This window comes from Lagenorhynchus albirostris, chromosome 3 (genome assembly GCF_949774975.1).
Source record: "Lagenorhynchus albirostris chromosome 3, mLagAlb1.1, whole genome shotgun sequence".
Lineage (NCBI taxonomy): Eukaryota > Metazoa > Chordata > Mammalia > Artiodactyla > Delphinidae > Lagenorhynchus > Lagenorhynchus albirostris.
Genome location: NC_083097.1, coordinates 41672916 through 41687640, shown reverse-complemented (window position 1 = coordinate 41687640; position 14725 = coordinate 41672916). Strand labels below are relative to the sequence as shown.

The following is a 14725-nucleotide window of genomic DNA, read 5'->3' as shown; positions in this document are numbered from 1 at the left end:
CTGCCGACACCTTCATTTTGGACTTCTAGACTCCAGAACTGTGTGTGAGAGAATAAATTTCTACTTTTTTTAAGCCACCCGGTTTGTGGTAACTTGTTTCAGCAGTCCTGGCAAACAAATACAACAGCTAATAGTTAATGCTTAAAGACATTTGCCATAGAAATGGCAAATGGTCCACCCAAAGAAACGGAGGCTGAGAGGAGCTGCTAGTGGGAACTCAGCCCCACGCAGCTGTGCGTCCAGGCGCACTACCACCCTGCTGCTATACCCACTCCTGAACAGAATGAGACACAATGGATGTGACTGCCCGCAATACCGCTGCTCACAAAGCGAACAGTCCAAACTGGCGGCCACATATACACATACACCAGCTACCTAACCTGCTGGACCTCCAAGTCAAGGGTCAGCAAACATTTTCTTTAAGGGTCAGATAGTAAATATTTGATGCTTTGCAAGACGAGGCAAAATCGAGGCCTATATAACCATTAAAAATGGAACCTTTAAAAAATGTAAAAAGCATCCTTCGCTCAAGTGCTATAAACAGACAGGCACCTGGGTGGGCTGGACCCGCAGGCTGTAGTCTGCAGACCCCTGCTCCATCTCCAAGCATCTCCACTGATGGCTCCACAGGCCCTAGTGTGCAGGTCATTTTACACTCCTTCCTGTCCCTTGCCCTACTCCTGTTGGCACACAGCCCCTTGTGTCTCCTCCTCCCCACTCCCACAGACACTGCCTCAGTTTAGGACTGCAACATGTCTTGCCTGAATCACTGCAAGAACTCCCCATCTTGCCCCACCCTGAGCCACCCTTCACACCTGTCTCCAGGACCTGCGCATCTAAAGTGCCGGCCCGACCACATCAATACCCTTGTCTGATCTTCCATGATGCTCCCCCCATCAACTCCAGCAGCACATCAAAATCACGTGAGGACCTTTCTTAAGAACATCAATGTCTAGGCCACACATTCCTGACATTCAGATTCAACAGATCCAGGGTGGGGCCCAGGTACAGCTAGCTGCAACCACTCCAAGGCTGACTGTGCGAGGCACCCAGAATTTAATCCCTGATTTTTGTACATATGGTTCCCTCTGCCCAGAATGCCCTTCCCTGCTCTGCCTACCAGGAAAACTTCCAACTGCTTTTCAAAACTCTTCTTAGACTGAGACTGGGAGAAGCCACCCCTGAACTCTCCCGTTCACTCTGCACAGTTAACCATGCCTGCCTCCTCTGTCCTACTTCACACCATGGCACGTGCCCACGACTGCATGAGTCACGCTGTACAGTGACAGCTAACTCACCCTGTCAGCCTCCCTCACTGACCTGAGCCCTGGGCTTGCAGCGTATCAGCTTTCATATGCTTATCAAAGCTAGCCTAAAGCATTCTCAAGATCAACCATGCACCTTCCATCAATGTTCCTCCAAAAGTCAAAATACAATTACCTTTCAAAGGGAAAACCAGTGCTACCACCCAAACCTCTAACACAAATGACAGCAACTCTCCATCCTCCTGACTCCCACGCACTCTTATTATACAGGCACTAAGATAGATCTACCTCCTATTTCAATTTTCTGCACACACATCCTCCCTCCCTCATGGAACTGCATCTTCCCTGAGGGCAAGGACCTCCTGCTTAAGACGCTCAGTGCTGTGTGTATCCAAGACACTCAACAAGGTGAATGCACTCACTCTGGATCATATGCTTCGAATGAAGCAAAAGGGACCTTCAGTATTATCATGAAGGCTTACCGAAGAGGAAAGAAGTGTATGATATACAAGTTTAAACACCAGGAATCAATATAAAGTGAAACCCAAGGTACATAAGATTAATTTTTCTGGCACATAAAGCATTTTCAAACTTCCTCCCCACCGTCTCAATGAATTATGGAAAGTCATTTCGTAGATACTTAAGTCTAAGACGTTTAAATCGCTCACATGTTAATGACTTCATCCATAAACCATAACCAGATCCTATCTTTATTTCCTGTACACTTTTAAACCCTGTTATCCATCATCATATAAATTGAAAAACAAAAACATTCTATGAATCACAGAAGAAATCTATTTTAAAATCAACCAGAAAATACTTACGGGAGTGACTACTTCATTAATTCAACAAGCATTCATTAAGTACTTACTACGCATGCACAAAACGGTGGAACTTCATACTAGAGGAACGTAACAACTCTGATCCCCACACACTAACCAAGCAATGTATAGTCTCTGGCACACCAGTCAGCGCTCCATCAGCGATGGTGACTTGGAAAAGGGCTGGGATACTCCAAGGAAGAGAACTCGACCTGAGGCTTGACTGTGCACGTGTTGGGTGGGGGAGATGTGGAACAGAACACAGGAGCCTGTCAGTCTCCAAGCATTACACTCACGTCCTGACGGCCCATCCCCACCTCTGTGCCACTCACAGCCTTCCTCATCTCAGCTGACGGAAACTCCATTCTCAGTGTTGGTGAAGCCAAAAACCAGTCACCCTTGATGACTCCTCTTCCTCTCAGGTGCCACATCTGATCCCTTAGGAAAACCTGCAGATTCTACCTCCAAAACATACCTACAGTGGGACCCCTCCTCACTGTCTCATCATCTCTCACCTGGATTATTAGATTATTGGCTCCCTGCTCCTGCCTTTGGCCCCCTCCCCCCTCCCCATCCTATTCTCAACACACCAACTGGACTAGGTCTCTTCCAAGGCCTATTGGTACATCATTCCTTCGCTCAAGACCTGCAATGGCTCCCTTCTCACTTGAGCTTTTACTCCAGATCCTGACAATGACCTCTAAAGCCCTATAAGCCGAACCTTCCGAGACCTCATCTCCTACTCAGACCCTCTTAGCTCCAAGCACCTGGCCTCCTCCTGCCTCGCCAGCACACACCCATGCCAACGCCTTTGCTCTAGCTGTTATCTTCTGCCTGAGAAGCTCTGCCCCATACCTGCTTGGCTAATGCCCTCACCTCCTGCAGGCCTCGGCTGAAATCTCTCCTTCTCAGGGAGGCCTCAACGATCACCCTTTTCATTCTGCCCCATCCCCACTTGAACCGTTCCACTTTAATTTTTCCCCCTAACACATATCATCCTTTGACGTACATTATAATTACATTGTAATTACGTACTGTGTGTTTCCCCTTGTGGCTCCACCCTGCTAGAATGTAAACGCCACAAGGGCAGTGACCTTTGTTTTGACTACTGATGCAACCCTAGCATCTTTATAGTGCCTGGCCTATGATGGGCACTTAAATATCTGTTAAGTAAAATCAGGTTTATCTTTCAGAGGATCCCATGAATAAACTGAATGATGTTAAGCTCCCCTCCGTAACCACTGTCTCCGACCCGCTAAATAACACATAAAATTTCTTTATCAGAAGAGAAAAGTCACATCACAGTAAGAGATGTAAAGTTCTAAGAAAAGGAGCAGAAATGACGTGGACTAAAACTCGTCCACACTGGAGTTTAACCAAGCTACAAATCCAAGACCAACAATTCAAGACTGGTTCTACTTCCGGAGAGGAGACAGCACTTAGAACCCAAAGCGAAGTACAGTTTGTAGGAGGGAAAAAGCCCGTCACACCTTCTCTCTCTCGTGGCCCTATTAATTACAACCTCACTGGGGTCGGAGGGAAGCTGCTCCGGCACCCAGCTCGCCTCGGCTTCGGAACACCTGGGAGCTCTCGCCCGCAGGCAAGAGGCCAGGTAGTCATCACTTTCACATCCGCAGCACCTGGCAGGGCAAGCCCTGCATGCACGTTTGCTGATCCAAACTAAACACGCATGACTCTTCTTTCACGTCAACTGATAAAGGATTTTCACACTCCTAGATTGCACAGTCTCGTAAGCAAATAGAACGCTACTGAAACTAGCCTGAAACAATGTCGAAATGTTCATCATATACTTAGGAGTATTTTATTTTCAATGCAGGAATGATGCTATTAAAGTCAACCAACAGAACGATACCTAGGAAATCGTGAACCTCACATATACAGATGAGGGAACTGAAGCTCAGAAATGCCAGTGCTTGGTGCAGGCCACAAGTAATTTGGAGGAGGAGAGGGACTGGCGACAGCAAACTGGTGACCCCACTAACACTGACGTTTATTCCTCTGTTACCATTTCTTCTGGTGTGCAATACAGAACAGCTGAGTTAAAATACAACGCTCAACTGCTATACCGATGCTCCCTTGGCGTTTCATCCTTTTGCCTGCAATTCTGGTGGTAAAAGGCCACCAGGAGGGAGGATAAGATCCCTGGAACTGCCTTTTAAGGGACAGTACCTCCCATTTTAAAGGTACCATTTTACTTTGCAAAAATAAAGCATTTAAGTGAGCAGTTACTAAGAACCATAACATTTGATCCTCATGATAACCTTATGAGGAAGTGTTCCCACTTCGTCAATTCAAAACAAGGTTTACAGAGGTTAGAACAGCTTGCCCAAAGCTCCGCTCACATCACACACTGGTCGCCCAGATGCCAGGCTGGCCCACAGTGGTGAGACTGTGCCTGTGGGGCTCTAGAGCTGACTCAGCTCCCTGTCAGAACTGGGCCAGCCCCATCTCCTCTGTGTAGCCCTGAGGGCTCTCAGCAACCTGGCACACAGCTTCTCCGCCACTAGTCAAAAAACTCCATGAGGGGACTTCCTGGTGGTCCAGTGTTTAAGACTCCATGCTTCCACTGAAGGGGACACGGGTTTGATCCCTGGTCGGGGAACTAAGCTCCCACATGCTGCTTGGCGCGGCCAAGAAATAAAATTTAAAACAAACGAACAAACAAACAAAATTCATGAGGATCAGAGTCCTGTCTGTCCCTCCTGCAGACACGAATCGAGTCTCTGTAAACGCGGGATGACAGACAGTACAGGTCTTCCGGGCACTGTCTCTCTAAACAGATCTAAGCATTATTGTGCTGTGTGTGTGTGTGTGTGTGTGTGTGTGTGTGTGTGTGTGTGTGTGTGTGTGTGTGTGTGTGTGTGTGTGTGTGTGTGTGTGTGTGTGTGTGTGTGTGATCATCATAAATTGATGGCAAATCAAATCTAACTTGATATTACACTTTGGTTTTAAAACACTTAGAGAGACAATATAGCAGATATTTATTCAGCCTGAAAAGAGGGAATGTAGTTTAAGAAAAATGTTCATGTTTGTATCGGTTGTTTGGGTTCCACACAGTCTTTGGAAATCCAAAGATGACCAGACAGAAGCCTGTGAGGAGGATACTTCTGAATAAAGAGGAAAGTCCAGCTGAGTCCAAGAGTCCTCAGAAGACCATGGGTGGGAGTGTGGGTCCCCGCCTCCTTTGGGCTCTGTGGTGACCAGCCTAACAGACTGGGCTTCCCGGTGTGATTCTCACGAGGGCTTCGTGGCTCAAAAAAGAAGTCAGAGAAACCAATGACAGGGTGATGTGAGCAGTATCCCCATCTAGATCGTGACCAAGACTGTTGGTGGCCAGTCATGCTGACATTTTTTATTTTTTTTTTTGCGGTGTGCGGGCCTCTCACTGTTGTGGCCTCTCCCGTTGCGGAGCACAGGCTCCGGACGCGCAGGCTCAGCGGCCATGGCTCACGGGCCCAGCTGCTCCGCGGCATGTGGGATCTTCCCAGACCGGGACACGAACCCGTGTCCCCTGCATCGGCAGGCAGACTCTCAACCACTGTGCCACCAGGGAAGCCCCATGCTGACATTTTAACCAAGGAATTCAGTCATCTATAACAAAAGCCCCAAAGGTAACCTCATCTTCACTAAGAAAATATAGTTGGACCAAAGATTAAGGCCTGGAACTGAAGTTTCCTTAAAAAGTAGCTGGGAGGGCTTCCCTGGTGGCGCAGTGGTTGAGAGTCCACCTGCCGATGCAGGGGACATGGGTTCATGCCCCGGTCCGGGAAGATCCCACATGCCATGGAGTGGCTGGGCCCGTGAGCCATGGCCGCTGAGCCTGCACGTCTGGAGCCTGTGCTCCGCAACGGGAGAGGCCACAACAGTGAGAGGCCCGCGTACCGCCAAAAAAAAAAAAAAAAAAAAAAAAAAAAGGAGCTGGGGATGGAAGGACAGGAGAGGAGAAATGGGTGCAGTTAAGACGGGGCTAAAGCAAAAAAGATGAATGACCTCGGTTTCTAGCCGAGGTTTCAAAATAAGGATGAGCTTGTAAACAGCCCGCCTATTAGACCTTTTCTCTGTATTCCTGGCACCACCCTCTCAGGGCTATTTTTAGCTACAGGAGAAAGGGGAGCAGAGAGGGAAGGGCTCACGGTGGCCCAGCCTCACCTCGTGTGCCCTGCTGGGACTCCGGCTATCTTTAATTAATGTCTGAAGGACATAAGACCGACCCTCCCTGTGCTGAAAGGAAGCACAATGGTGAAATTCTACCCCACAAGACTGATAGGCCCACTACTGGTGTACCATTCCTGAGGTCCTGGGGCTGTTTTCTGTTCAAAAGAAGCCTCCATCTGGAACGTTTACAGAGGGCAGTGAAGTAGACCCTGCCTGCATGTTTAATTTACAAGTACAGAAAACAGCACTGCCTTGTTTATATATCTAGTTCTGCATCCTCACTTCACACACTAAGACTACATTTTACCAACCAATCACTTTTACATGATTTTATACCTTTTCTCTGGAATACAATTTCATAAATGCCTCCCTCTGGCTATCTAGTCCAGATTCATAAACAAAGATGAAACCAACATTTCTCATCATCTAACATTACAGCCTTTCCCTTTCGCAATATTCCCCAAGAGATAAGCCTAAAGCTTTTAAACCACCACAACTCACTGCCATTCAGATTAAGCTTCATTAAATATTAGAGGTTAATTGTATCTTTGGAAACAGAACTGAATATGCTAGGAAACTGATAGTGAAATATATTCTATGTACCACCCCAAACTCAGCAAGGCCGGCATTATAAAGACATACTGCAGGCAGGGGCGATAAAGAGGGAAAGGATAAAAGGCTGCCATTTCAAGAAAAGACAATCAAGACCACAGGGTTACAAAGCTCAGTGATAAGACCTGTGTAGACTGCTTAGTCAGCGAACAATGAACTGCCCATGAACAAAGAATTTAAGGGACTCCTGTGAAGACAAAGCAAAATATGAAGAAAATTCAAACAGGTTTTGAATTCCACCTACTGTACTTCAAACTACAGCAAACTGCCTTCTTCCCACACTCAACTCCATTAACAGAAATAGGTCTGTTTATTTAAGACTTCATCAGTTGATGAAAAAAAATCAGAATTCTAACCATTCCCTTTTCGCTGAAGGAAACACAAGGCTCTTTTCACTTTTGCAGAAAGTACTTATACTAAAACCATTATTAAGTTTAAGCGATGGTTTCGGTACTAAGTAGAGTCAGAAAATCCCAGTCCACCACATTTGAGAGTATCTGAGTTTTCCACCCTCTTTCTGGAGCTGGTTCCTCACCAGCCTCAGATGTCCATCCTGAGACCAGTTGCATTTTCTTAATGGAACATGAAGGCAGGCTGCAAAGCAGGTGGACATCCTCACACTGCAGAAATATTACTCACTGGTTGAGTGCCTGGGAAGTTCTGTAGAGAGGGATCTAGCAGGACCTGTTTCCCCTCCCATTTTTTATCACCTAAGTCTATATGGAGAGGAGATGCCAGGCGATGACCAAGAAAAAAGCAAACTATCTGGAAAGTATGTGAAAAGATCATCAATTTGCCTGGCAAACTTATGACAGGACTGACAGTTAAACTATGGCCAACGGTCCAGCTCGACACTCTCCAATTAGAACCTGCAGTGGGGATGGAAATATTCCTCACCTCTGTTGTCCAACATGGTAGCCGCTAGCTATAAAACACTTGAAATATAGCTAGTGTGACTAAGGAACTGAACTTTATTTTAACTAACTTAAACAGTCCCACGTGGCTTGCAGACCCAGCATGGAACAGCACAGGTTCAGGACGCTAGGAAAGCTGGCTGATGGCAGCAGTCTCCTGGATAAGAAAAGGGCTCAGAGGAGCCTACTGTTCCTGTCCTTTCCCCCAGAATTAAGGGGGGAAAAAACTAATTAACTCTCCTTCTTAACTGCTTTAGTAATTAAAAAGCACTTTCTAATCATTTTCTGACTCAACTGAATGTGGGTCTCTTAATATATGATTAGAACATGTAAAATGTAAAAGTGGTGAAACTGTTTTTCTCTTACTGTAAACAATGAAGACTTCAGACTTGAAATAACTATTTTGAATTTTTAAATTTCTCCCAAGTTGAAATATAAACTTTGGACCAAATACTTACAACGAAAGATTGTATACGCTGCTTAAAGATTTTCACTTTTTTTTTTTTTTTTTTTTTTGGCTCTCCTCTCAAAAGTCACAGTAAGGCCTCTGATATGATTACACTTTGAGGCCTTGGAGGAAAAAACAACTTGCAAACAAAATCCCCAAGTGCTCAGACTAAGAACGATTCATTCCAACAGCAACTGTGTACGGGGCTGTGGGGGGAGGTGTCTGAGCTGCTCTTTACAACCACGTGAACATCCAGAACATGTTCAAAAAGCTTTAGCCTAAAGCTCATCTGCATTCCTAAAAATGCCAGCACTAGCATCCTTGATAAACGCTGGCTGTAAACAAATGCTTTTAGCCTTATGTACTGCACACTATAGCTTTAAATGGCAGTACATTCTAAAGACACGTCATCTAGGGACACAGGTTCCCTGTACGTTACACACCAAGGATACCCCAGAAACAAACTACGTTGAACATCAACTGGTGTTCTTTTCCGAAGTTCCTAAAGGTTATGTTTAGTGCCCTTGAATTGTTTAAACAACGTAAAAATGGTACTGGTTTTAATGAAGGAAGTTTCTCAAATCCCAGCAGGAAACAATTTTAGTTCTAGAGTTAAAAAAATAAACTATGTATATGGTTTAACAGGCTACATATAAACTCAAAATAGACCTTAGAGCAAACATCACACCTTTTCTAATAAATAATTTCAACGGCAGAGCACCTGACAAGACTGAGTGTGTGGTCTGATGACAGTAAAACCAGTGAATGGATGGATGAAACCCTGTAGTAGCCAGTCACCCATGTGTGGCTGCAGGAGTCTGTCCTGGCTCCACCCTTTCAACTACTTACCAACAATTTGCATAAACTTACAGAAACAGTTAAAAAGGCGGCCAGCACTGATGTAACACAATGGAATTTAAATGTAAGGTCCTGCATTAAAGGCTCAAAGAGCCAGTTGCACCAGCACCATCCAAAATGTCAAGGGTTCACAGCAATTTATGCAAAAAAGCATAAGGAATGTAGATGCAGCTTCAATGCAGGTCCAAAGCGATACGGCTGCTCAAATAGCTAATTCAGCCTTACACTGCACTTACAAAATGTAAATTGCCAAGAAAGTTACTGTTCTCTACTAAAACTAGTACTGCAGATGTTTGGGGTGCATTTTATCAGGGGCAAAGCCAAGATCAACGTGTCTGAAGGACCCCCCCTTTGGTAAGTTAGAAGACTGTCACATACTTGGAAGGGGAAGGACTGCTGCAGAGGGGAAGGAAGCTGCTGTCCCCAAAGGTCTGAAGGGCTGACATGTTGGTAAGGAACAGACTTATTTTGTGTGGTTCCAGGGAACAGAAAGAGAATCAAGAGAGGCAAGTTTTAGTTCAATACCAGGAAGAATAGGTCAAAGATCAGGGCTGTTCGTAAAGGGACTGGCCCACATGGCAGGGCAGTGAGCATCTCATTACTGAAGGCGAGACCTGGTGGCCCAAGGTTTCCACCACCTCAGGAAGGTAGTTAGGTGACTCCCTCTTCCCTCTCCACACTGAACAGAAGACATTCACAGGCAAGGCTGCCTCCTAACTCCACCCCCTCCCCATTCTCCCTCACTCGAGGCATGCTATCAGAAGTTAGTGACTAACGTTAAGACAGGAATTCCTAATTTATTTATTGCAGATTGTAAAAAAACAATCTGCAAACTTCAGTGCTTTAACAATAGTTAGGGACTCTAACAACTACTAACAAAACAAGCTCTGACAGGCAGCTAGGCAGCTAACTCACTGGGATACCAGAAACACTGCTCTCAGACACAATACTCAGAGATTCTATACATTCTACGTAGCATCCCTGCATCATTCTCCTAAATAATGCTCTTAATTTCAGTCTGTTAATAGACTCCAAACTCAAAATGACCGAACCTAAAGAGATTAATTTTCTTAAAACTTCCTGAAATTAGAGTGGGTCTTTTACCTCATCTCACAAAGGTTGCAAGCAAGAAGCCTGTGCAGACAATTCCTAAGCTGCCCCAGCCAGTACCTCAGAGAACTGACCCTAACGTCTACCAACGCAGTGACTGAGTGGTGTGCAGGGCGAAAGCAGAACTTACCTTTATTTGCAGATATCCATTCCCCCCCCCTTATTTCCACACTTCCGGAAACCCACGACTAAGTGACACTACCAGTGTCCAAATGGATGCCTAACATGGTTTGGGTCCCCTTCTAATTCTACCCTAGACACAAGATTACAGATTCCAGAAGCTCATTGCCTGACTATTCAAACTCTAAAATGACAGCATTGTCATCAAAAGTACTCTCAGAAACTCCTCTGAAGAGTACCGGCGCCCTGTCCGCAAATATTTTAAGGAGGAAGCTACCGGCCCCCAATCCGCCCTATGCTCAGGGCACCGCTTGGCTGTCCACATCCCTGCTGTATTCCCGACCTGTGGGATATTAATCTGAAACAGACGATGGTAGTTCTGTCAAAGTCACCCTTTCAGCCTGAACAACACATTCCACACCACCTGCTCTAAAGGCCAGGCTTTACCTTTCTGAACGTGGATGATGTCGGGGAAGTTGGCCAGGTGCCCCTGATACAGCGCTAACAGGTCCATGACGGGGTCCAGGTCCTGCCTGGGCTGGTCGGCGAAGAGCTCGCCGATGGCGTCGTAGGCATCTCCGGTGAAGGCGATGGCCTGGTTCAGGCCGGCCGAGAAGGCCTGCTGGTCCAGCTCAAAGGCCTGGCTGAGGCCGCGGAAGGACTGGCCCACCTTCTGATACTCCTTCTTGAAGCCCGTCACCTGCTTGCGCGCAAATTCATTGGCCGTGTGGTTGAGCTGCAGCGCGCTGTCGTCCATCTTCTTGGTGAAGCACTTGAAGCCGTCGATCTTGCTCTCCACCTCCTGCAGGTCGAGGGCGGCGGCGGGGGGTGTGCTCAGGGTCAGGAAGAAGTTGGCGCCCACCATCTCATCCTTCTCGGCCTTCCTCTTGCCCTGTTTCCAGGCCTTCTCGTCGGTGCTGCTGGGGCAGGTCAGGAAGTGCTGGAAGACGTCGCACTGCGCCAGCACCGGGTGGCTGGCCATGTGGTTCATCCACCAGATCAGGCCCTTCCTGCGCTTGGAGATGAAGTCCTCCTCGAAGCGGCCGGTGGCCTGCTTCTCGGGCAGGTGGGGCACCGAGATGACGGGGAACTTCTCGGCTAGGCGCGCATACAGCCAGTCAAAGTGCTTGTAGCGCCGGTGCACTGGCACCTGCGTGTGCGTGGGCACCAGCTTGTAGGAGATGTAGCTCTTCATGCCCTTGAACTTGGTCTGCTTGGTGGGGTCGTCGATGGTGCACTGGAAGGGGTAGGGGTTCTCCTGCCACTCGGGGCCATAGGGCCCCAGCACCACGCACAGCTTGTCCCCGTCCTTCACGAAGCCCGACGCCTCGCCCAGCACGAAGGCCTCCCCGCCCGACTTGACGAAGGTGGAGAAGCGATTGAGGTTGCGGCTCACGGTGGCCGAGCTCTTGGCCCCCGACGGGTGGTGCTGCGGGGGCACCGAGCCGCCGCGGGAGCCCAGGGACAAGTCGGTGCGTGTGGACAGGCGGTAGCGGCCCGCAGCGCCGACGCCCCCCGACGACGAGCCGTCGAGGTCCGGGTACGCGCCGCTGCCCAGCACACCCGGCTCGTCAGCCACCGTGGAGCTGTCGTCCCACTCGTCGTCCCAGTCATCGTCGCTGCCCTGGCTGGCCTGGTAGCCGCCGCCGTAGAGCTGCTGCGGCGACGGCTGCAGGGCACCCCCGCCATACGAGAAGCCAGCGCCCGGCGGCTGGAAGGTGCTCGGCGGCGGCGCCTGCTGCGGTTGCAGCAGCGGTTGGAAGGCGTCGGGCGGCGGCTTGAAGGAGGCGGGCGGCGCGGCGGGCAGGGGCTCGAAACCGCCGGGTGGCACGTTGGCGTAGCGAGCCGGGGCGCCCGGGCCGCCGTCGCCCGCCGGGCCGGGCTCGGGGGCTCGGATCACCTGCACGTACGAGGCCGGGAAGAGGCCGCGGTCCCCGCGGCTGTTGATCCCCTCGAGCCAGCCCTCGATGTCCTGCTCGCTGCACAGGCTCAGCACCTCGTGCTCCCGCAGCGAGATCTCGCCCGGGTTCTCCGACCTGAAGTCGTACAGCGCCCGGGCGCGCAGCGCCATGGTCCCGGCGCCCCGGAGGGCTGCCCCCGACTCCTGGCGCCCCGAGCCTGCTGCCGGCCCGAGGGGGCCGCGGTGGTGCCCGCGCCCTGGCGCGCGGAGAGAAGCCCCGAAGGCGGCGCACACTCCTGTGCCCCTGCCCGCCGGTCGCACCCTCCGCGCCCTCCGCGCCGCTCGGCTTGTAGCGCTGACTGCCGCGCTGGGCGGCCGCCGCGGCCGGTTGGGGGCGGGGCCCGCGGCCTCCCACGTCCCCAGCTACGCTAATCCACGGCCGAGAGCCGCGCGCCAGGCGAGAGCAAGCGATGGCCGAGCCGCCGCGCCCGCCCCCGGGTCCGACTCCGTAGCTGCCACTGCCGCCTTGTGGCCTGTGACGCGCAGTGAGGCTCAGCGGTGAGAGCTGCGGGTGAAGGTTTCTATTCAGAAGTGAATTGTCTGAGACTTTTTTAGGCTTTTAAGTTAAAAAACGTATCCTAGAAAGTAAGTAAATGTTTGCGTTGCTGATAAGCGTTTCCACTCTGAGCGCTCATTGAATACTCCTACAATGACTTAACCCATGCGTCTGTTAAAGGATTTTCAATGAATATTAGCGTTGCGCTAAGAAGAGAGAAGGATGCCTGTGTCGGGGCTGTAGACGGACGGAGAAGCTCCCTTTCATCTTCTCCCCACTGGAGGCTTTTGGTCAAAAAAGGGAGAATGACAAGAGCAAAGTAAGGAAAGGCGCTGTGTTTGACCAATTAAGAGGCTAAGGGTGGTGTGGGGAAGGAGGCACTGGAGAGTTTACACTAAAAGAAGTGTGCAGAGAGAGCTAGCATTTTGCATGTGTCCCTTCCCCTCCCTAAGACACATGAATGAGACCTTAAGCTTCCGCGCCAGGCTGCTGGGTTCAATCGGCCTCCTGTTAATAGCTATCTGTAAGACCTTGAGCAAGTTACCTACTGGACTCCTAGGTTTGCTGTGGGGATTTGATAATCACGTAATCCCTATTTATAGATGAGGAAAATGAAACAGAGCTTAATATATGACTAGCTTTATTCGTGGTAAGCACAGTTTAAGTGTTTGCTGCTGCTGTTGCAGTTGTTATTGTTATTTTGGAAAGCAAAACCTCTGTCCTCCTTCATAAAGATAATGGGCGTCCTAAATTACAATCTTGGGGTATATGCCCCAGGAAGGGTACCAGTGTTCACACCCCTGCTCCTAGTCTGAGATCAGTGACCATCCCTCTCCATTCATCTCTGTCTCACTATATTTATATTATTTTTAAGTAGATAAAAAAATCACTTCCTGAAATATTAATCAACTCCAGTCTCCTAGAGTTGCCTTGTTTCACATCTTCTTTTCCTTCAGTGTATAATTTGCCTAAAGCTTTTTCTTCTCAGAACCCCCTCTTATTGTCTAACCTAATTACTCTTTTGAAGACACCTCTGATTGGGTGTTAGCATTCATATGTCATTAATTTCATCCTGTCCTCTGACCTTTTTCAAGCAAATCTGGGAAACAAGCCAGAAGAGTATACAATTATTGTAAGAGCTGTGGTATTCTAAGCATTCTGTACAAAACCACCAACCCAGTATACCAGAATCACTCCCATAGTGTTTATCCCTAATGCAAAACCTTAATTCAATGCAGTAAGCAAATTCTGAATTACACCATTTGTAGCTGAAAATTCTGGGTTAGGACAATTCTCACAGTAAGTAACAGAGTTCATTGAATTTCGGCATCAACAATTTATGTGGTCAGAAACATGAAGGCAACATTTGTGAAACATCTAGAATACAATTTATTTTACTTAGTAACTTCTGAGAAGCTAATCTAGAATATTTAAGATAAATACATTTAGTTTCATCCTTACTATTCATCTGGTAGTTACTCCTTAGGTTAAAGAGTTAAAGTAGCAGGAAACTTGCAACGTTTCAGGCTTTCAAATAGAGAGGGAGACTGAAAATCTATTTTGGGTGTGAAACTTCCAGGAGTTTGAGAGTATGGCATTTACAGACAGGTTGGACTGCTCTGTAGAGCAGTGGTTGAGGAACCGTTGGGATTCGGAGGTTGTTTGCAGCGCCAGTGCACGAGCAAATGCTCGGGGTTCATGAAGAACAGGGACGTGGTACCTGGCCCTGTGGCACCCTAATGGCAGGAAAGACCCTACCACTTAAAGGTCTTGGATATCTAGAAAATATACTCCAGTATTAGAAACTTAAAACTGTTCACTCACAGAAGTAGATACAGTAATAACATTTTAAAAAGATTTCTCTAGAAAATGGAACATATTATTCATAATTCAATTTACAGAATCATCATTATAGCCATCAACTATTTCTATTTCATTACGCTTT

At 48.3% G+C, this 14725-nt stretch overlaps 1 protein-coding gene across 3 annotated transcripts in view; it reads right to left on the bottom strand.

The window, feature by feature from the left end:
• The window catches only part of SNX18 (sorting nexin 18), a 91072-nt gene extending 78477 nt beyond the window's left edge, over positions 1–12595 (bottom strand). For 2 of the 3 annotated variants that reach the window (XR_009539476.1, XM_060142951.1), the window contains exon 1: positions 10772–12544. Coding sequence is in view for 2 of the 3 variants with exons in the window: in XM_060142951.1 (XP_059998934.1) it covers positions 10772–12395 (1624 nt within the window). In the remaining variant the exon portion in view is untranslated. Of the gene's footprint in view, positions 1–10771 lie in introns of all 3 variants that reach the window. The other variant, XM_060142952.1, reaches the window with a different exon arrangement.
• Positions 12596–14725: the final 2130 nt, after the last annotated feature.